General features: G+C 39.5%; 1 protein-coding gene across 6 annotated transcripts in view; it reads left to right on the top strand.

Moving 5' to 3' along the window:
* Positions 1 to 23,351, top strand: part of CDK14 (cyclin dependent kinase 14) — a 324,092-nt gene that overhangs the window by 55,079 nt on the left and 245,662 nt on the right. The window contains exon 1 of one of the 6 annotated variants that reach the window (XM_065830696.2): positions 10,298 to 10,424. The exons of 4 other annotated variants lie outside the window; for them this stretch is intronic. Coding sequence is in view for 1 of the 2 variants with exons in the window: in XM_065830697.2 (XP_065686769.2) it covers positions 10,610 to 10,684 (75 nt within the window). In the remaining variant the exon portion in view is untranslated. Of the gene's footprint in view, positions 1 to 10,297; positions 10,425 to 10,591; positions 10,685 to 23,351 lie in introns of those variants that run through there. One more of the 6 variants, XM_065830697.2, reaches the window with a different exon arrangement.

Raw genomic sequence — 23,351 nt, 5'->3', positions numbered from 1 at the left:
TTTGCCCCAGGGAAAGTCATGGAGCAGATGATCTTGAGTAACATCACATGGCACACACAAGAAAAACAAGCCATCACACCCAGTCAGAATGGGTTTATGAGAGGCAAGTCCCGCTCGACCAACCTGATCTCACTCTACGACAAGGTGAGCCACCTAGTAGATAAGGGAAGGGCTGTGGATGTTGTGTACTTAGACTTCAGTAAAGCCTTTGACACCATATTCCACAGCATTCTCCTGGAGAAGCTGGCAGCTCATGACCTGGATGGGTGTACTCTGTGGTGGATAAAGAACTGGCTGGATGACTGGGCCCAAAGAGATGTGGTGAACGGAACCAAATCTGGTTGGCGACCAGACATGAGTGGTGTTTCCCAGGGCTCAGTACTGGGGCCAGTTCTGTTTAATCTCTTTATCAATGATCTGCATGAGGGGACTGAGTGCACCCTTAGTAAGTTTGCAGATGACATCAAATTGGGTGTGAATGTTGACCTGCTGGAGGGTGGGAAGGCCATACAGAGGGATCTGGACCAGCTGGATCATAGAGTTGAGGCCAATTGTATGAGATTTAACAAGGCCAAGTGCCAGGTCCTACACTTGAGTCACAACAAGCCCAGACAACCTTACAGGCTTGGGGAAGAGTGGCTGGAAAGCTGCCTGGCAGAGAGGGATCTGGGAGTGTTTATTGACAGTGGCTGAATATGAGCCAGCAGTGTGCCCAGGGGGCCAAAAGCATCCTGGCTTGTATCAGGAATAGTGTGGCCAGCAGGACTAGCGAAGTGATTGTGCCACTGTACTTGGTGCTGGTGAGGCCCCACCTTGAATACTGTGTTCAGTGTTGGGCCCTTCATTACAAGAAGGACATTGAGGTGCTGGAGAGAGTGCAGAGAAGGGCAACGAAGTTGGTGAGGGGCCTGAAGCACAAGTCTGATGAGGAGTGGTTGAGGGAACTGGGACTGTTTAGCCTGGAGAAAAGAAGGCTGAGGGGAGACTTTATCGCTGTCTACAACTACCTGAAAGGAGGTTGTAGCATGTGTTGGTCTCTTCTCCCAAGTAGCAAGTGGTAGCACAAGAGGAAACAGCCTAAAGTTGTGTCAGTGGAGGTTTAGATTGGATATTATGAAAAATTTCTTCACAGAATGGGTTCTCAGGCATTGGAATGTATTTTTTTCATGTCATTTAACCAAGAGAAGTTTCATCTGCATTTGATTTTGTTAGATTGAAACAGTGTGTTTCATTTAAAAATTCTTGTTGAAATTCAGGAGGTTACTGAGTATCTGAAACAAGGTAATGGAAATTCTTTTCCCTCTCTGAAATGAATTTTAAATTATTAAAACCTTTGAGGCTTCTTGAATTTTTTGATAGACCACACATTTGCTTTTGAGCTGCATAGAACAAATCTGTTGATGTATAAATCCATTGCAGCCCTGTGTAGCCACTCTGTGCTCCATCACATGAAAATCCATGGTCTTCTACTTCACAATAAGATGATATGGCACAATATCTCCAGAATGTCTTTTTAAGAACATGATCTAATGGAGTCTAGATCCAGAGATGCTGATAGAGGTGGTTTGAGGAGGAAAAAAATATTTAGTTGGAATTTTCTGTGAGAATGGGCGCTCTGTGTAAGCTGCTGTAGCCGTGCTACCACTAACTGTATTTTGTGGAGATAGCTTTTATAGTACAAGGAAGAGGATTTCTCCCTTGTTCTTTCTGAAGTTTTCTGTGTTCACCAGCTCACTCCTCCTGAGATGCTTTCTCCTTCTCACCCAAGAGGTCCTGGCAAAATAGATAAGCTGCTCAACATGCATTAACGCTTTATCAACTTCTGAACTGAAGTGCCCTTCAGTGAGAATACCCTGGTGAATGCAACCCTCTTGTTTGAATTACTGAGATAAAATGGGACAAGAAAAGCAGTCTGCAAGGGGCTAGTGACCCACATGTTCAAGGGCTTTATAGGTCAAAACCAACACTTTGTATTTAACCAAAGAACAGTTAAATATTAGTGCAATACCTGCAGTTCTGCTGTTTGTTTCCTGTGAGCATTTGACTCAGCATTGGACCAGGTAGAGGTTTCACGTGTCTTTTTGATATACATAATTCTGTGCCAATTTAATTAGAAAATAACAAAGGCATGGGCAACTGCAGTGAAACTCTTGTCCAGTAGGTAGACAAATATAGCTGGAAGGAGGAGAGATGTTTCTCACAGGTGCTTCTCATATTTTATCATGAAGACCAAGGTTATTCTAAATTAGGTATGACTTGAGTGTTTCTATTTAATTTTTGTCAGCAACTTCTTTGATCTCATAGCATACTACCATCTAACCTAGTGTTTTGCTGTCACCAGATTTGCCAGTCATTCTGATCTGCATGATGCTTATACATTTTTCACATCTTTTGTGTATGCCCTGCAGAACAGATAAAATACCCAGTTTTGAGACTTAGAGGGGAATGGCAACTAACTCTCTAGGTAGAAGACAAAGACATGGAAGTGGGATGAAAAAATTGGCACATTTTAAAAAGCTGTTGTTAGTTGAACTGCCAACCAAAAGTTACTCAAGGATTTTACAGTTTAGAGTGTTTGGATGATAAAATGATAATAGCATTTTATGCTGATATGTACAAGCTGATGCATATGAAGAACTTAAATGCAGCTCTGAATTTGTCATGGTGAGTGTAAACAAATTACATTATTCTGGGTAAGAATTACAGGGTCATTGGATAATAACTTGAAGATATGGACTCAGCAATAGGAAAAGAAAGGAGAATAAAGCCAAATTTGCAGAAATCCTGTTTGTGTAAATATCATATCAAAGATTAGCCGTCATATAACAGAAGTGAGATAGAAGATGGCACAGAAAGAGAAGACAAGAATGATCAGTTAGAAGAGCGATATAGCTTCCATCGAGTTGAAAGTAATTGATTGTGACCGATTAGAGTGTAAAACAGGGGACTGAGGGAAGATGAGATAGTAACCTGTAAGATCACAAGCTGAATTTATGCTGGTGAAGAGGGAATAATTGTGCAGCATTTCCTTAGCTCCTTTGTAGTTCCTACTCAGTGAGAAATAATCAGACATTTTTTTTTTTTTGGTTTGTAACTGCACAGTTCACCTGAACCCTCATCATTGTCCTTCACTGAGAAAATACAGTATAAATCAAATTTTAATGTAGATTAAATTTTGGGCTTCAAGTCAATCCAAGAACACCTTCTCTAGCTGTCTGATATCCTATAAGAGTAGTTTCTATGTGTACTGTAGAGGCCACAGAGGAAGCTCTCAAGAGTTCTCATTAGTTTTCTGAACATAATGTAGATGATGCCTGAGGTAGTTGGCCATATCATCTCACTTTTGGGATGCCTTCAGAGTTTCATCATTTAGGATGCTTATTTCAATAGAGTTTCTACACTTTCCACAGAGGACACCAGGAAACTTGAATTTGTAGATCACATGATCTTTTGCTGTGATCCTCGGTGGATTTTTCACCAGAAGTTTTGATTTACCTCGCTAAAGAAGCCTGTAGGGCAGGGACAGAGGCAGCTGAACAGTGCTGGTGAGCTGAAGTCTTAAACTTGTATGTTGGTAGTTCAGTTCTGGTGCAAGATCTGTGAACATTTGTTCCCATCTGAGGATGGTTGCTCTATTGTTATAATGTGAATTCACCATTTGTGTTGTGTGGCAAACTCTCAGATATTAAAAACCTTGGGGACTGAAATTTTGGCTGAAATGAACAATGCTTAGTGAAGAAGAGTAGGATAGATATGGATTTTTCAAAGTGGATACTATAAATACGCAACTTATTCTAGCTTCTTGTCTACATCATAGGAATGTAGAGGTTGATTTGGGTCTGTATTTTTTAACCACCAGAGGCTACATGTTGTGCATAAATTTTTTTTTTTTTTAAATTTAAAAAACCTGAGTTATGTTTTTTCCTTCGCAATGTAGAAAGACATCAGGTGAAATAATAATAAAAAAAAAAAGAAAAAAAACCCACACAAAACCCAACAAAGCCTTTCATGTGACTAAATCAAAGTGAAAAAGATGGGAAACTAAAACATGTTGCTTTGAAATAAGACAAGAATTTCAGTGCATGGCATATTGAAACTTGAGAAAGATGAAGGTGAACTCATCTTTTTGTGTTAAGTTTTAATTCATTCATAGAAAGCTTTCTTCTCCTAGCTATAATGCTATGACTTTGAAATGGGGTATCATTGAGTTTCATTGCTGTATGAGATGAGCTGTAGCAATATATGTAACTTGAAAATGAAACATTTTCAGGGATTCTTCCCTGAGGAAGGGATACTGGTATATATTAAAAAGCTATTGTTAATTCTTTGTAGCTCTTCCTAAAGAAAACCTTTGTAAACTGTGAAACTGCGTCTCTAGTATTCATCACTAAATTTGTGTCACAGAAATATTACTACATTTTCCTGATTATTTAGATTTATTTATTGAATTTTTTTTTTTTTTGGTCAGCTATGTAGTTGTAGGACATGTATGCCATTATAGATCATACAATCATAGAATAGTTTGGTTGGAAGGGAGGAAGGGACCTACAAAGGTCATCTAGTCCAACCCTCGTGCAATGAGCAGGGACATCTTCAACTAGATTGGGTTACATGGGTTAGTTTAATTAAAACTACTACACTAAGGCATCTTACTGATTCTTATTGTCTTCCAGACTGAGTGTATACATTAGAATTTTATACTGCTTAGGTTCCTTGTGGACTTTTTGAAAAATGATTGACTGAGATGTTGATTTAAATGTTTGTTTTTTTTTTTTTTTCTTGAGTAGTATAGGTTGTGCTGCTTTTTACACAAGATAGTAATAACATTAAGACTTAGCACCTGAACATGAGGTTATGTGTATATACAGGTACATCATAAGTCTTAGGAACTATGGGCATTCTTTTGTCTAGAATTTTATTCATGTATTGCAAAGATACCTTCAGTTCTGTGGTGAAATGTTGCTACTGCTGACAGCGCACGTAACTGTATGATGCTGAAGATGAATGACTCTGCTGTCACTTACTGTCTCTCAGCTGTGGATGAGGAATTTAGGCAAACAAGATGCAGATTATTTTACCTGACACTTAGTGTAGGCTTCAACTCTTTCCAGATAGGCATTTTTTTACAGTGTAATTTGAAAATATTGTAAATGCATGAACATATACTAGCTGAGATAGAATTCTGTGTGTAATAGCTTGGTTTGTTTTTGCAAGTATGAGTGAGACATGACAGAGAGAAGACTTATTTTTATATAACAAGGCATGCTTTATTATTGCAGGTTAAGGTATATTGGTGTCCTGCTTTCTATCTAACTAGATGCCTACCCCCAGTGGAAAGGCCTACAAATCTTTCCTCTCTTCAAAAGTATAATAATTATGAAGTTCCACACCTTACCGAGCTCTGCATCTGGCATGTGCAAATATCAACTGCCAATCATGCTGCAGATCTGAATGCTTTGCACCTGTAAAGTGTGTTTACCTTTTCCTTTTGTATTCAAGCTGTAGTTGTCAAAATGGAAGGGTAAGTGTTGAGAAGCAGTGGCTCTTCTCAGTCATGGAGTTTCTCCTGTGAGGAGAAAATAGGCTCATGTGGACGTATGATACTTGTACAAATTCCTGAATGTGGTTATTCCTGGCAAGGGAGGAAGAGTTAACCACCTTTATCCCTTGCTTCTGCTCTCCCTTCCTCTGTCTTGGGTGATTTAATGTAGACTAATGGAAATAGGACATAACTTACAAATTGTAATTGAACAGTATAAAGTACGACCACACAGAACTCAGGGTAACTACTGGCATTCTTTCCACTATGCCATGTTAGTAAATGATGGTTTGCATGTTTAGGTAATTGACCGACAGAACTGTCACATTGTGTAATCTCTGTTTTAAGCATACCAGTTTGCAGATGGCTGTTTATCTATTACTGTGAAAAGGGCCAAGGATGCCCCCTTATAGGTGAGAAATTGTTCTCAAGTACCAAAGAGCATTTTGGAGTCTGCCCTGAGATGAAAGTGGTGGCACGACTTAGAGTACTGATAATGTGAAGCTAGTATTTATAGCTGGTTTCCATGCAGTGTTTTAAAACCTGATCCATAGGTATTTGACTTTTTTTTTTTTTTTAATGATATTGAAATGTCTTTATAGAATCACAGAACCACATAATATTAGGGATTGGAAGGGACTTCTAAAGATCATCTAGTCCAGTCCCCCCGCTGGAGCAGGAACACCTAGATCAGGTTACACAGGAAGGTGTCCAGGTGGGTTTTGAATGTCTTCAGAGAAAGAGACTCCACAACCTCTCTGGGAAGCTTGTTCCAGTGCTCTGTTACCCTCACTGTGAAGAAGTTTCTTCTCATATTTAAGTGGAACCTCTTGTGTTCCGGTTTGTAGCCTTTGCCCCTTGTCTTATCATTGGTTGTCACCGAGAAGAGCCTGGCTCCATCCTCGTGACACTCACCCTTTATATATTTGTAAACATTAATAAGGTCACCCCTCAGTCTCCTCTTCTCCCAACTAAAGAGACCCACCTCCCTCAGCCTTCCCTCATACAGGAGATGCTCCACTCCCTTAATCATCTTTGTTGCCTTGTGCTGGACTCTCTCCAGCAGTTCCCTGTTCTTCTTGAACTGAGGGGCCCAGAACTGGACAGAATATTCCAGTTGTGGTCTCACCAGGGCAGAGTAGAGGGGAAGGAGAACCTCTCTCAACCTACTAATCACCCCCCTTCTAATACACCCCAGGATGCTCTTGGCCTTCTTGGCCACAAGGGCCCAGTGCTGGCTCATGGTCATCCTGCTGTCCACCAGGACCCCCAGGTCCCTTTCCCCTACGCTGCTCTCCAGCAGGTTGTTCCCCAACTTATACTGGAACCTGGGGTTGTTCCTGCACAGACGCAAGACAGTTTTCCTTGTATTTCATTAAATTTTTCCCCAACCTGTCCAGGTCTTACTGGATGGCAGCACAGCCTTCTGGCATGTCAGCCACTCCTCCCACCTTGGTGTCATCAGCAAACTTGCTGACAGTGCACTCTATTCCCTCATCCAAGTCATTGATGAATATATTGAACAGTACTGGTCCCAGTACTGACCCTTGAGGGACTCCACTTGATACAGGCCTCTGACTAGACTCTGCCCCATAGACCACAACTCTCTGGCTTCTGTCCTTCAGCCAGTTCAGAGACCACCTCACTACCCGATCATCCAGTCCATACTTCCTCAGTTCAGCAGGAAGGATGTTGTGGGAGACTGTGTCAAATGCTTTTCTGAAATCAAAATAGACCACATCCACTGCTTTGCCATCATCTATCCACCTTGTTATGTGCTCATAAAAGGCGATGAGGTTGGTCAAGCATGACTTCCCCTTGGTGAAGCCACGGTGACTGCCCCTAATGACCCTCTTATCCTTGATATGCCTTGAGATAGCACCAAGGATAAATTGTTCCATCACTTTCCCAGGGATGGAGGTGAGGCTGACTGGTCTATAGTTACCTGGGTCCTCCTTCTTGCCCTTTTTGAAGACTGGAGTGGCATTTGCTTCCCTCCAGTCCTCAGGCGCCTCTCCCATTTCCCATGACTCAGCAAAGATGATGGAGAGTAGCCTTGCAATGACTTCCGACAGCTCCCTCAGCACCCGCAGGTGTATCCCATCTGGACCCATCGATTTATGGACATCCAGATTGCTTAATTGCTCCCTAATTCAGTCCTCACCAACCAAGGCAGACTCCTTTATTGTCCTGACTTCCTCTGAGGCCTCAGGGGCATGGGGCTCCTGAGAACAGCCTCTGGCAGAGAAGACAGAAACAAAGAAGGCATTCAGTAACTCTGCCTTCTCTGTATCTTCTGTCACCAGGGCACCCACCTCATTCATCAGTGGGCCTACACTGCCTCTGGTGTTAGTTTTATCTGCCATGTATTTGAAGAAACTCTTTCTGTTGTCCTTGACCCCTCTCGCAAGATTTAGTTCAGCTACATTTCTACCCCCTTGGAAAACAAACCAGTACCATGGTGCAAGGGGCACTGTGTGGTCCATCCATTCCTGTTGTTGCTCTACACAACCTTTGCCTGCCAACCAGGCTTCCCAGTCCTCTCTGGGGTACCATGGGCAGCAGTGGAGCATGAATTTGTGTTCAACCACTGTCTGCAAATGAGGTTGGGAGTAGAGAGGGCTAGCACAGAGGCAGGAGGAGAATAAGGATAGTAGGGAGTCAAGCAAAAATGCTGGGAAGCCTCCATGGATGAACAAAGAGTTCCTAACAAGTCTCAGAAGTAAAAAGGAAGTGTGCAGCAGCTGAAAGTGGGGACAAGTAACTGAGGACATCTTCCAGGCATGCAGAGCTACACTTAGGAAAGCCAAAGCTCAGCTGGAATTTAATCTTTCGAGGGATGTCAAAGGCAACAAGAAGGGCTTTAATGCAGTCAATTCAGATTTTTTACTTCAGTGAAAGTAATAAACTTTAAGGAAGGATTTGGCTTCTTTGAGTCAGGTCCCATTACTTTGTAGGCTGTTTGCCTTGTTCTCGGTCTCTGTGCCTTGGCTCAACTCCTTGCTTGCTTCTGGAATGCAGTTCCCTGTTTCTCTGGCTGCCTTTTGTGTTCTGTTACCCCATGGCTGTCCACCACTTCCCTTTAACATGATGCCTTTGTGGCACATATTCACTTTGTAGGTTCTTACCAGCCTTTTTTTTTTTTTTCCTGAGGATCCTTCTGTCCTGTTCTCCCTCAACCTCAGGCAGATTTGAAGTTGACAGAATAAGGGCAAGAAATGTAAATGTTTTGAATGCATTTTCTCATCATTTCAACTGGAAGCTTTCTTTTCATGCTTTCTTTGGGCCCTGATGCTTGAGATACCTGAGAAGAAAATCTGGGCCTATGGAGCAGAAGTCATATTTTTTTGGGGAGAAGTGAAGCCTTCTATCTGCTTGGAAACCAAGCTAAGAAACTGAGTAGTCTTCTGGAATATCCTTCTGTGAATAAGGTTGGGAAGTAGATGAAGGTAAAAAATAACAAGTGTTACTTAATTTTGGGAGCATCTCATGGAATTTGCTCATGCCATTCAAGTCTTATTGCCACTGAAGCCACTGATACTAGATTCAGCTGTGAGCCTTAGGTCAAGAAGTATTTAAGCATGTGTTTAAGACTTGGTGGCTGTGGTGAGACTTGAGCAAATGTGTGGAGTTCAAGCACACCCTTTCTTCAAAGTGAGACTCTATGAGGGAGCCTGTTTCTGTTGGTCTTGTGACATGGGCCACTGGGGCTGCCCGGGGTGTGAGCCAGGACTGTGTTTCACCTGCTAGTCCCATTGCACCTCCTTGTTAAGTAAAAAAGAAAAATATTTCTGCATATTTCAGGATGTCATCCCAGCTGAGCTGCCCAGTGCTCCCCCAACCCCAGGAGAGTTCTGGGGAGGCAGGAGCCATCTGAAGCACAGGCCAGCAGGGGCTGCTGTAGGAGTAGGAGATGGAGATGATTTGCTGCCTCCCTTTTGGAGAAGCCCTCCTGGAGGGTCTGCTCCTGATGCCCTCTATTCCCTCGTACTACACCCAAACTCGCTTGGGCTGAGCAGTGGCTTCCCAGCACAGAGTAGGTGTCTGTCGCTTACTCACAGCTTTGCATATTTAGTATGTTCATAAATTAAACACTATGTTTCATCGTTACGATGCTAGGATTAACTTCAGAGGGCATATTTTGGCTCAATAAATTTTAAAATGCTTTTTCGTGTTTATTGTTGCTGTAAAAGTGGACAGTGGCATTCATAATGCTATTTCCAGATGCCCTTAGATTATGGCTTTAATATCATTTCTCACTCAAGAACTTACTGATTTCCTTCAGTTCTGGGATGTAATTGAGTTGGGGATGATTACTTGTATCCTTTTGATTGAATGTTGAGTTTTTTCCTTTAATTCCTATGAAATAATCATTAACTGTTTTGGCCACAGTTCTGTACTGGGTTGAGGCAATGTTACATTTAAATCAATACATTTTCCAAAAGATTGCTGTAAATTGCCTAGATAGCATATGCATGGTTACTTTGGCTGCAATGCTGCTGCAGAGCCTGGATAGTCTGCCTTTCTGGGAACTCCACAGGCAAGTCCATCATATATTGTAAAAAAAAAAAAAATCTTTTTAGAAAGAGCATGGTATTGCTGGTGAAATTCAGACAGAGGAATATTGTACCCTTGGTGCTCATCTGTACCTTTTATATTTTACTCCACTGGGATTACCCTGTCTTGAGGGATTTCTTTGTTTTCTGCTTTAGATTTCCCCCTTTCTTAGCTGTAGTACAGCCGTACCATCTCAGCTTGCTAGTGCAGAAAGATGTTGTGAATTCAGTTGCTGAATGAGCCCGGCCTGACTGCAAACACTAACATTGCTAGAGAGATGCCAAAGAGTTGCAGGTGAATCTAACCTGATCTGGACAACAGCAAAACGGTAAGATGGGGCTTGTTTAAATCTCTGGGATTAATTACGTGCTAGAGTTTCCTGTTTGAAACCAAAACCCAGTTATCACATGCTTCCAACTTGAGCAGGATTCATTCTGTGCATGTCAGGGTGGGTTTTCTCGAGAATGCTTAAAATCCAGGCAGAGGGAGGCGGTGGGAAGCTTGGAACGCCACATGAGACCTCTCGGCAGCCACCCTGGTGAGACTCCCCGGCAGCACTGCCTGCGGCTTGTAAATACCAGGGAAAAGGTAGGGGATGGCTTAAAAGCGATGCTTTTCTCGGTACAGCTTGGTATTTCTCTCTCCGGCTGCCTTACTTATTATTGTATTAAGAGAATAGTATGGGCAATTTTTTCCGATGTATGCTTGGCTGAACGCCCTCTGGGACGAGTGAGTGAAGGACGTGATCAGCCACTTTTTCATCTTGCTAACAAGTCTGTGCATCTTGCAAGATCTGAATAAATGTCTTTATATGTTACAGATTTGCTTCTTGGTGGAAAATAAAATGATCCTTTATAAATACATGCTCTATCATGGACATCAGAATATCTTTTTGCCTTGTTAACCTCTGGGATTATTTTATTTCTCTTGCATGCTATCTTTATTTAATAAAATAAAAAATGAGGTAGTCATTTTAAGTAATCATTCTTGAATGCTCGTGTAGAATTGTGTTGGCAGTGGTTTGGATCTTAGTGGAATATTTCAGTGTATGAAAGCTTAGGGCAGCAGTGTGTTCACGGAAAGAAGAGGAAAAAAGCAGCAGTTATGATTAGTACCGTACAGAAAGATTAAAATGTGGGCATTGCATGGAATAATTTGAATTATTTTTGATGACTTAACTGACAGCTAGTGTGCTTTAGTTGTATATCAAGCCATATATTAATCTCAACAGAAATCCGGTGTAACTGAACAAAAAAAAAATATTTCACCATATGTTCTAGCATTTAAAGGAAGCCAACTGTGTTAGTTATGGTGGAGTGCTGAAGTATGTTTTTTGCTATTACTAGTTAAGGGCAAAAGCAGAGGGTTTTATTTCTAGAGGAGCATGTTTATACTTTAAGCAGTATGTGAATTATACTCCAAAAAGAGATCAGTTGTATATCAATGTGGGATCAAATAACTAGTTTGACAGCAATTCATGCTTGCTTTTTCTGTACTTGCCAATTAAGGGTTTTTTCTTCTTAGTCACTGACTATGATTAAAGGAGGAAGGTTCAGTCCTATCTCAATTATTTTCTGAAGATTTCATTATTATTTTGCTGGAGTTCCTTATTTTAAAAAATTGTTTTCTAAATGTGTGACACTGTATGTACCGCAATGCAAGTGCTGTGAAGTGGGCTCTTTCACACTTTATAGGAACTTAATTTCCATAGTTGTATCTCAGAAAGTAAAGATGCCTGTTTTGTTTCTTTTTTTTTTTTTTAATCAAGAATAACCTTGAATGTTTCTATTACCATCATTATTTCTCCTGCAAACATTACTTTAATAGAAGTTTTCCTTTGCTTATATTGTTATAACTATGAATAAATTGCAAACCTTCAGTGCATTTGCCATTGTTTAATGCGTAGAAGTAATCCAATCATTTCTGTTTGTTCTCATGTTGTACATGAAATGAAAGTCCATAAACTCTTAGATTCATGGGATTTTTTTAAAGTAAATTTTAAATCACAGTATTTCTAAGTGGTATTTTTTAATCTACATATATATATGTGAAAGTTGTTGCTTTGTCCAGCTTTCTTCTTCCAAGTGTTGTTGTTTTTTTTTTTTTCTCCCCAAATACAAAACCATCAGCTCTGTTCACTGTGTTACTACTATGTCTGGGGTTCTCACATTTTAGTTTTCTGAGCTTAAGAAATCAATATTGTTTTGTACATTTTTTTGTTGGTAAATAATATTCCCTATGGTAACATTTAGTTAAACACAGATTTGAAATTAACTACGGGGGAAAAATATATATATCTAAAGTGGAAATGTGGCCAAAAGTTGAGAATGCATATGGGGAATGTAAGAAATACATAGCATAATAGGTGGTTAGTGCTGGATGCTCTGTAAAGATTAGAGTCTTCTCTGTGTGGATCAGTTTTGTGGTGAGGCTGACGCCTGTCACAGCGGGATATAAGGGCTCACCTGAGGAGTGAATGTTTGCTATAGTCTCCTTGGTGTCTCTGACTTCAGAAAGTTGGAGTTGAGCAGGCTAAAAATCATCAGTGTCACATCCTGGTGCAAGGAGATTAGCCGGCCTTTGAAGTCCTATAGCAAAAAGGGTCACCTAACTGTGTCTTTTAAAATTATTTTGCAGAAGAAATCTTAAACAAAACCAAAAAAATCCCTAACACCAAACATAACACACAGAGTTTTTAACATTTTTCCCCTCACACTGTAAGCCTGGGTGGGCTATTTAAAAAGCGGAGCTCTGAGCAGGTACTCTGCCTCAGGCAGGTGGTTCTTGTTTCTCCCAGATACCCCCAGGCAAGAAGATGGATAGTACCAGTGAAAGTGCCTGAGATCAGGTCTCTCTCAGGACCAGCGTGCCCAGTCGATGCCAAGGGGTGGCTGGCTGGGCACTGGGCGAGTGGGTCACGCAGCTCTCTTGGGCTCCAGCTGCCTGAGGTAAGAGATTATGTCCCTTAAGGGAAATCCCGTCATCATGCTGGCTGCCACCAAGCTTTCACCTCACACCAGTTTGGACATGTTGTCCTGGCCTGACCTGCGTGGTCTGTAGGAACTTGCTGGGGTGAGAGCTTGTGGAAGTGCTTGGCCTGGGTCAGTTGAGGCTTCAGGCTGTCAGCTTTGGTGACTTCTCTATGTGGGAGTAGATGTGCCCCTGGAAGCTCACAGGAGCTGCCAAGCAGATCCAGACAGCTTTGTTGGACTTATGTCCCTTTCAAGTCCTGGCAAAATATTCAGGTGTCAGGTGGTACTATACATGGTTTGTAAATTGAATTTTGTAATACTAGGGTTAACATTTTCCTAAATGTTTCAGTTACTGATACAAGGATTACTACAGTTTACAAACCATGCTGAAATGAAGGAGAGTATCCTGACAAATTAATCGAAACAACAGAGAGACCATGAAATACTGGTACTCCAAAGCCTGCTTCTGAACTAAAGAAAAATGTGGTTGGTGTTCTTAAATCAGAAAGAGCAGGTTAAATATTGTTTTCTGAGTTTGCGTTCCCTTAGGTAGGTGCAGATTGGCTTCCAACATCTTTGGTTAGGTTTGTGTTTTGATACCCTGGCAGCAACGTACATGAATAGAAAGTTGATTAGTTATGGAGCTGACTCTTAAGGACTTTATTTTTTTAAGTCCTACTATCATAGCGCTAACATCAGGACAATTTATCCAAGCAGCAGCTCCATGAGTCATGAAGTGCTTCTTCTATGTACATGATGTCTTCTGGGTTTTGGTATAGTTTGGTAAATACCTTTCTGTGACTACTTTTTGCCTTTGAGATAAGTTTTTTTTTTATGTTGTCAGAATTATTATTATATGCATCTCTTTCATGTGTGGCATATTTTTCACTGATATCTTCTATTCTGCTCCCTACTGCAAGCATAGATATAATTCTGGATTTAACATAGTGCTAAATGTTGAATTCAGGGGGGCGATTTTGTGTTACAAGGTTTTTGAATCAACAACATAAACAGATCATTTTGCCCCTGTAGAAGTAACTTTCAGGCTTTTCCCTCTGCTGCTGGTGAACTGAAGTAGTACTGTGATCTTGCTCTTTTGTTTATCATACTACTGGGTGGAACTCTGAAGTTATGGTCTCAGTTCTGGACTGGCTCAAAGATGATGCAGAATCTGGAAGTTTTATCTGTTAATTGTCTTACTCTATGATGGTACACTAGTCAAAAATGGTGTGAAAATTGTGGATGGAGATTTTTGTTTTGTTTTACAAAAATTTTTAGAATTTATTATTAGAATTTGCGTAAGTTAATGCTACAGTAGAACTTGCTATCTCATCCTGCAGACTAGGAGATCTATTGCAGCTTCTGATTGTAAAAGATTTATGATAAACTTCAGCTAGACATTATATAAATGTAATCTCAGCAAACGTCATACCAGCAAGCTTTTGACCCATTCTTTATGATTCTATCCTGGAAATTTTCTAAGATTCATGTTAGTTGTATTTTAGTTTTGCCATGTAGGTTGTTTATAATTTAATATTAAATGGTATACAAGTTACCTGAACAAATGTTGCCATGTAAGCAGTGAGAGAATAAAAACACCAGACAAAAGCATAATACCTGTTAAGATATGGTGAAAGCTCAGCTTCATTTAGTTCATTTCTGATGCTTTTCAGTCTGTAGGCTTAGAACATTTGAATACATCCTCTCATAGTCTATGAAATGTTTGTGTAAGTGCAAAGAAAATGTATTTAAACCTGCAGAGAATATGTCTAAATTATGCTTGCCCAGACTTCCCTGTAAATAATGGATTTTTTTAACGAACAAATGGATTTTGTTGATAAATATTGGCTATGCAAATGTTATTTTAATGTCGTGCAGAGGAATTGTCTTGAAAAGTTCTAGAGCTTAAGGATGGGAGTGGTTGGTTTTGCTGTTGCCTGGGAAGGCAGTGGAGCCACCACCAATAACTTTCAAATTAGTGAGAAATTCCCCATATTTGGCAAAGTAGTCCAGATGCATAAAATTATATAATTATGAAATGTGATTATATTGTTGGGAGGCAGCCGTGAAGGAAAAGCCACGCACGATACTTGCAGTCAGTTTCAGTTTTGTGAAATATTTTCATGAGAAGCTTAATGTGCTGTAAAACTGGAGAACTTCTCGCTGATAGTCTGACTTTAATGGTAGGTGTGATTTTTAACCCATTTGATTCCTGGGATTTGTTCTTGAAAGTTATTCAAGATGAACTCACAGCTTTGGAGGTGCAGATTGCCACCAACCACAGAAAGCTTGGCTGGTTTGTGCTGTTATAGCTTTTTCTTTGGAACTGATCTGAGCACAGTCATAACTCTGCTGCAGCACATGTTTTTGCTTGAACACATCAAAGAAGCAGCAGTGGTTTTCACTTCTCAGTTGAAATGCCTAGTTGTTTTTTTTTGTTTGTTTGTTTGGTTTTTTTGAGTATTATCTTTATGCTGTTCAAAGAATTATTCTTATAAAATTACAGTTGTCCTCCTTATGAAGAGCTCTTCTATCAATTTGAATCCTCTCCATTTTAAGTTTTATACCTCTTTGCAAGAAAAGATATATTGGAGTGTTCTTCATATTCTGAGTAACTTCAGATGCTATAATCTTCATTACAACCCCCTGACAAAATTCTGAATTGTGGGACATGATATGTCTGCAGGGGTTCTGCTATTTTTTTCCAGCATGACACATTATGTACTGAGAGGCAAGTTCCATGGTGCTTTATTCCACCTTTTTGCTTTGAAAGTTATTGTGCTACTGCAAGTCTGACAAACCTGCAGTAGCTTCTGGAAAATTTGAAAAATTTTTTTAAGACTTTTCATTGAAGTTTTGTAGAATTCTGTAAGCAGATCATTTATCTGAGGAGAAAAAAAAAAAAAGAAAAAGTTAAAAGAAGAAATCAGGTGTAAATGAGGTTGAAACACAAATGAAGACTCTCTCCGTTTAATTGTTTGTGAAGCTGGACTTGTCATCCTCACCCGAACTCTCAAACTTCATGAAAGAAAACAATGGCAGAAAGGTGCGTGGCTGTTATTAAGATTTCTGGGAAACCAAGTTGTAGTATAGGTTATTCAAATCTCTGAAGAGTACTTGCACAAGGGAATAATGACAAAGGTGAAGCTCCTTTTCTGTCTATACCTTTATACTGTGCTGATTTGATAGAAGATACCTTGTCAAATTCAGTGGTTTGGAAGATAATATGTAAGAGAGCAGATCTAGAAAGGCTCAGAGAGCTTGTCTTTCCTTGTGGCATTGATCTGCCTTGGAAGCTGCATTTCTCAAACTGTAGGGTTCTTGACCTCAGAGATGAAGCATCTAAGAGCAGAAGAGATTTCTTTCTTGGTAGTTGAACGAAACTTCAAAATGCATTAGCAGAATAAAATAAAGAACTCTCATTACCTAGTTTTTATTCTAGCTTTTGCTAAAGGTAGTAAAAAAGGAGCCTTGGAAGAGAAGGAAGGAAAAAAAAGAACAAATGCAGAAAAAAGGGAAGGGAATTAAGTTTTGTTTTGTTTTTTTTTTTTTAAATCAAAGAATTGACCTGAATGAAGGAAGAAGAGCCAACCTAGTTTACCATTCTAGGCTTGAATTATTTCTTGGAAAGCCCTTTTTGATAGTCTGTTGAAGAGAATGTAAGACACCCATTGATTTGTAAAGGATGGTACAGCATGCTGTTTCAGTGCAATGAAGGTCGTCATACCTGAAAGAAAATGGTTGTAAGACTTTTCCACCTGAAAATGCATGTGTTTGGCAAAGACAATTCTATAACTCATCCTGTTAACGTTTTTCTTTTTATAAGAAAAGTGCTTTTCAGCATATATATGAAGATCAGGAAGATCAGTTTTGAGTTGTTAAACTATCTTTGTCTGACTTTTCAGTCTGAAAAACACTCTCTGGTTCATTATAATTATAGATGAAGTTTTTATCTCATCATATCTCATTACTTTCATCTGACTTCTGGCTCACCAAATAGAATTTAGCTGACTTCTTAGCTGGGTAGTTGGGCTTCAGTCTTATATTATCAGTTGCATGACCAGATCTGACCAATAGCAGTATTTCTGTTGTAGTCCCTGCTTGTAGGAGAACAACTCTAGTTTTTATTTTGCAACAGAAGTACTTGATGGTGCCTGTGAAAGAATCAAGAGACTTGCTAGGATAGGCAAAGGAGCCTAAAGGAATGAGGTAGAACCTATTTTCAAGTCATGGAGTTGTTTACCATTTGTTTTCTCAAAAAACCTTACCAACACTGCCTCAGAATTTAGCAAGAATAGGCATTTTGCTGTCAACTCTCTCAAGATTTCTCACACTTGAACGTGGCAGTGGGAAGACTTACTGCACTTATGGATACACTTTAGATAACTTCATGATTGAGGGGAATGTTGGAGGATAGAATAAAATTATAAACCTGTAAACTCAGAAAGACTTAATATTTAATGTTCATACAGAACTACTAATAATGTGCTTATGGAAAGAAAACTGTATGAATTTGCACTAGTGCATGCAGCCATCTGTTGGAGCAGGAGGCTGATATGGGAAAGGGATTGAAAATATTTTTTTAATCTTTATTTTTAAATGCTGTTCATATGGTTACAGAGGAGGATAGACAACAGATACAAATGGGTAACTAAGTAAGAGTATAGAAACCACCTGTCACAATTTCATGCGAGAGTGTTTATGTACAGACACTTTCTCCACCATTTTGCTGGTTACCAAGGAGTTGCTGGCTGGCGCCTGGTGCTGGAAGCCACCTCTCCCACATGAACACCTCTGCTGGTCCTCTCCTCTGCCTTCCTGTTTGGTTCAGTGAAGGAATGACCCACCTGCTTTGGGATGCAGTAACTCTTGAACCAGGTTAATGGAAGCAGTAGCTTGGTTTGAACTGCGGGAATAGCTTGAATGCCCTATTACGTGCCACTTACTTTGAGGGAAACCTGAGCATCATGCAAATAAAAGGAAGAATTTATTTGCCAGGCTTTATAGCTAACGCAGTTATTGTATTTTGGGGCATAAGCACAGAAATAGAGCAAAACGCCCCTTTAGATCAGCTCCGTTGTGTTTCTGTCTCTTTTCATGTACGTTACAGGCTGTCAGGACTTCTGCATGACCTTTAGCTGAGACCCTGTCCTTAGGTGACTCCTCCTGATGACTGTTATCACAGAGCAGGGTTTTACTTTGAGGATATATGTGGGCTTTTATAGACCTAAGATCTAATCTGGGTTCTCTTCAAAATCAGACTTTTTTTTCCTGCAAGAAGAGGAACATCTACTTTAATGAACTGAAAACTCACTTTTCTGAAGTTAGGCTGTGCTATGAACAGAAAAAAAAAAAATAAATAGAAATGCTCAGCTCCACCTTCCCATGTCCAAGGGATATACAATCATGTGCAGTAATTCCTAACTCCAGGATTGTGATTGATTCAGTAATTATTCTAATACTTATGTGTTAATTTAGCAGAATAAATATGTGACATAATTTAGCAGAATAAATATGTGACGTATTTGCAGGTCTGGCACGGTTGGAGTGGTGGTGAGAGGAAAGAGTTGTGTGAGCCCTGCCCATAAAAATTTCCAGTATAAAACTTTATTTTACCTCAAATGAGGTGTTTGAACTTTTCAGATTTGTATGATCCTGGGATTCCTACTCCAGGTCTGATCAGTTGGCCTTTCTGTGAGAGTGACTTGTTTCTCACTTGACAATTCAGCAGACATTTAATCTGCTCATTGAATTCAGTGTTTCAGACAAACACAGAGAATTAATGTCAGAGCTTCCAGTTCAAAAATTCCTCCATCTGGCACTTCAGTGACCTTTTTATATTTGCCTTCTTCCATATGACATAGACAGTTGGTTTAACATCAGCTTCAACTTCAGAAATAAAACAGCCATTTTTGGAGAGTGCCTTTGAGATGGGCTGTGGGAGATGTACGATAAGTTTGTGGTGGGTACAGCAAATAGCACACCCTATTCCCAGATACCATTTTCAGTCTCCAAGCTCTGTTTTCAGTTGCATTTGTTAGTTCATAGCTAGCCTTTCTGGCAATCTCCATGCTAAAATAAAGCTGAACAAATAATACTCAAGAATACAAATTGTAGTTCAGGGGCACAGTTGAGCATGTTACCCCTGGAGGTTACTAGGGAGAACTGACAGGCCATCAGGACAGGAAAATAACAGTGTATTTTACAATAATCTTTTTCCTCACATCTTCTGTCCTTCCTTGTGTGACTGTTACTCTATTTCTTGTCCTTTGTTTTTCTCCTTTACTTTTCTATCTTACTTAAGCTCTTCTGCTGCTCTTTTAGCTGTGCCCATCAAATGTTCAAACCAAAGAGGTGGTGCTGGTGATTACAGGGAAGGGCGAGTGTTGAAGGACGTCTTTCACATTTGGGCCTGATTGCACTGGTAGTTCTGGTATGAACTCACTGGTGATGTCGTGCAGCATTACATGCTCTACTTCCCCTTTCAAAATTGTATTCGCTCCCTTATCTCATCACTCGTTCTTCCTTGATCTTTTCCTGCATGTAGCTTTCTCATCAACTGAACTCTCTTCTTGACCTGTTTGTGTTTCTGCTTGTTGACACAGCAATATTTGCTGACCCTCTCTTCTCAGCAGAGTGCTACCAGCCAGGCCAAGAAGAAGTGGACAAGGCCTGTGGTTATAAAAAGAAAGAGCTGTCTCACTGCTTTGTTCTCCAAAAAGAATAATTCTCCAGGCAGTCACATTTTTATTTTGAACAAAGCTGCTTGTAATACTCCAGAACATTCCCAAACTGTGTTTTATAAGTAGCAAATGTCAAATTCCAGTGCTGCCAGAATCTGCAGATGACTTGTGTAGTTCTCAATTGCCATGGTACCAAGGCATGATAGAAAATAACATGCTTATGAAAGATAATGAGAACTCATATCCAGATAGGATTTTTTCAGTGAAAATGAATGCTGGCCTTACGCTTTCATCAATTCAGCTGTTGGGTTTGTAGTCACTTGGCTATTTATGATTTTTTCTTTGTACATCTGTCAGCCAAATGCAAGTGCTATGTCCTGTTCTCTGTAATAACGAATTTGCTGTGCTACCTTCCAGAGGGCTTTGGCTCTACAAATTAGAGTCTTTATCTTCATAACATTTCACTTTAAAAAACCCAAGTGCTTTACAAAATTACTTAGTGCTCCCAGTTTCTGCTAGTGATAGGGGCAAGATCATTATTATGAACAGAAAGATGGAATTGTGAAGAGGTTAAGTGGTTTACTTGCCTCAGGTCACTCAGTAATTTATTTATTTTTGCTTGGTGGATGCTAGATCTTGGGTTCCCTGTGTCAGATTCTTTCATACTGCTTCTCTTGGAATGGTACAATTGGGGGAAATTCAGATATTTTGTTCTAATATTTCAACAAGAATATTGGATGCTTGTTATGGTATTTACCCAACCAACCACTTTTTTCCCATGATGTACACAGTGGCAATGAACAATAGCGAATAGTAGATGGATGGCAATTTTTTAATATTTTTTGTAAGCTTATAGGTACTGCATGACCAAAGTAAACATTTGTAGGATGTTAAATGTAAGAATTAAAGAATAGATATAATGCATCTCCCTAAAAGATGTGATGAGCTTCAGAGTAGTATGTTTGTACACTATATAAACATCTTTAGTTTTTTTTCTTCTTTGTGGTAGGATGTCTGGTCTGTCATGCCAAAGTTGATTCTTATTTGTTATTGAAGATATCTTTGTACATATGAGTAAATTCCACTGATATGGGACAGCCTGTCTTTCACTAAGCACCCTAACAGATGATTAATTCAAGGGACAATCATGACTGGTTTTAAAATTCATGAACTGTAAGGACTAGAAATTACTTACATGTTTTAACTGATCACTCTCACTCTTTAAATGCTATATTACTTTAAACAGTAAGTGAATTAATCCAGCAACCTTTAAGTCTAAGAATCATGTTTGTTTGGAACCACTTAATTTTGCTGACAGTGATGAAGTGAAAAAAAATGAAAAAAAAAATCCTGCATTGAAACTGTATCACAATAACTAAATCTGATAAACCTTTTTTTTTTTTTTTTTTTTTTTTTTAATTACATTAATCCCAAATGCAGATTAAGGAGTTTTGCTTGAAGTGATATAAGGTAATTCAAAGAGACATCTTTATTTAGAAATGGGTCCATTGGTGTTTATACTGATTATTCTTTATTTAATGGGGCTTATTATGGAAATTATGCATGGAGCAAAACCACACTTGTGATTTTTGTCTTTCACCTTCAGCAGTAGTCTTTATGGAAGAAGTATGGCTGTTTGCAGACATTAAGTCTTGAGCTGTGATAAGTACTGTGAAGTTAGGATGAGGGCAGAAGGAAACTGTGGCCCAGTGATCCTTACTGATGGAATGATGACTATGGTTGTTTATCCTAGAGAAGCCTCGGGATCATCTCAAACTGATTGTAAGACCAAGTGGGAAAGAGGGGAAAAAAGACTGTGAAAGCCCTTTTGTTGTCTGTCTGTCTTCTGATTCTGATCAGCAGCTAAGAAAGTTGCAAAATACAAACTATGCTATGCTTTTATGTGGTTCTAAGATTAGGATTTTTGAAGCGCCCTTTCTTTAATGTTCCAGATATGTGGTAGTCACTTTTTTATTTTATAATAAAACCACAGAGAAACACTAAAATAACTTTTAATACCCAATTATACTAACATTTATGGGGTTAATTTTTATTTTGCTTTACATTTCTACAGTCTGTGACAGCACAAGGAATATTGGAATTGACATGAATATTCTGATTTTCTAGGTATAGCGTCCCTTTGCTGTTTCTTTCAAAAGTAAAGAAGAACTCTTCAGGCAACTGCAGTGACTATGCTGTAGGTTTTAAGTGGCAAAATTACTTCTGTCTCATCATCTTTCTTTTAGTCTTACCTGTTTAGTTGAGACTGAGTAAATAATTGTGGAGAAATTTAAAAAGTGGGTTTATTTCAGTCATCGGGGTGTGAAGAATGTGCGAGATACCAGTGGTTGCCCTGGTGACTACTTGGTGTACTGGCATAGCTGTTTAGCAGCAGAGCATGGAACAACTTGGAGAAACACAACTGTGTATTTAACATTAATGATGCTTATGTAAGAAATGTAACAGGCAGGATTTTCATAGACAGGTGCTTCTCTTGGATCACCCCTCACAGACATCTTTTCTTGAAGACTGGCATCAGGAACTCTCAACTACTAATACAGTTACCTCGATGGGTAGGAACAGTCATTGCTATTTTGAGATTAAATCCTTTCCCACAAAGACACAAAGTACCTGGACAATTTCCAAGTGCTACTTTGGAGGTGCTTTTCCAAACAGTAACTTCAAATACAAAAAATGAGTTTCTGTAGGACCTCTCTGTTCTCTGTGGAGAAGAGCAAGATTCTTTCCAAAGGCACGCTGGATGTTGCAGCCTAGTTTAGGTTTTCCAGGACTTTCATCTCGTAACCAAAGCAGACACTTGGGGGATGAATCTCGTACATGTGAGGTTCTCTGGTGTGAATACCGTACATACCATTACCATTGCTTTACCTTTTTTCCATGTAGTAAATATATATATATATATCAATAGATTAATTTATCATCTACCCCTTGTTCCTTCCCCTCTGTTGCCATTTTTGCTAACATCTGTTTTTCAACCTGCTTCTCCAAGGTACCACTGTTGGGATTCCTGCCAGGCAGGACTGTAGGTGGCACAAAGCACCTGCACCCTCAAGTTTCATGTCTGGGGCCACCAAATGTGCCCAAAGTCAGAGGTGGTGAATTGGTTAGTGAGTTCCTTGAGCCTTTACTACCTGATATAAGGTTTGAAAGGATGGTAATATGTGCTTGAACAATCCTTACATGAGACAGTTTTCTGGCGTATTACCTGTTCCACTTGTAATAATCTGTAGTTGTTAAATGTGTTGATTGGCCTATTTTTAAATCCTGTTTCCTATAAAGAAGAGAGAAAGCATAAATGAAGATCCAATTCCTCTGCTGCCCATAGTTGTGAGATTTGCTGGCAGAAATACCCCTTCTGAAAGTGATAACTGTGATTTCATTGCATCACTTTTAAAAGCCAAATAGCTTCTGAAATAGTTAATACTTCTGAAAGTTATGCTTTGAATGTTGTTTGTGGCGGGAGGAGTATTAATACCAAATCATGGCAGTAACTTCAGAAGGGCAAAGAATCACTTAAAGTGTTGACAAACTTTAGTGTTTACTTGTATGATGACTTTTGTTAAAGAAACAGTAATTAAA

This window comes from Patagioenas fasciata, chromosome 2 (assembly GCF_037038585.1).
Source record: "Patagioenas fasciata isolate bPatFas1 chromosome 2, bPatFas1.hap1, whole genome shotgun sequence".
Lineage (NCBI taxonomy): Eukaryota > Metazoa > Chordata > Aves > Columbiformes > Columbidae > Patagioenas > Patagioenas fasciata.
This window is presented reverse-complemented; position numbering and strand designations above follow the sequence as displayed.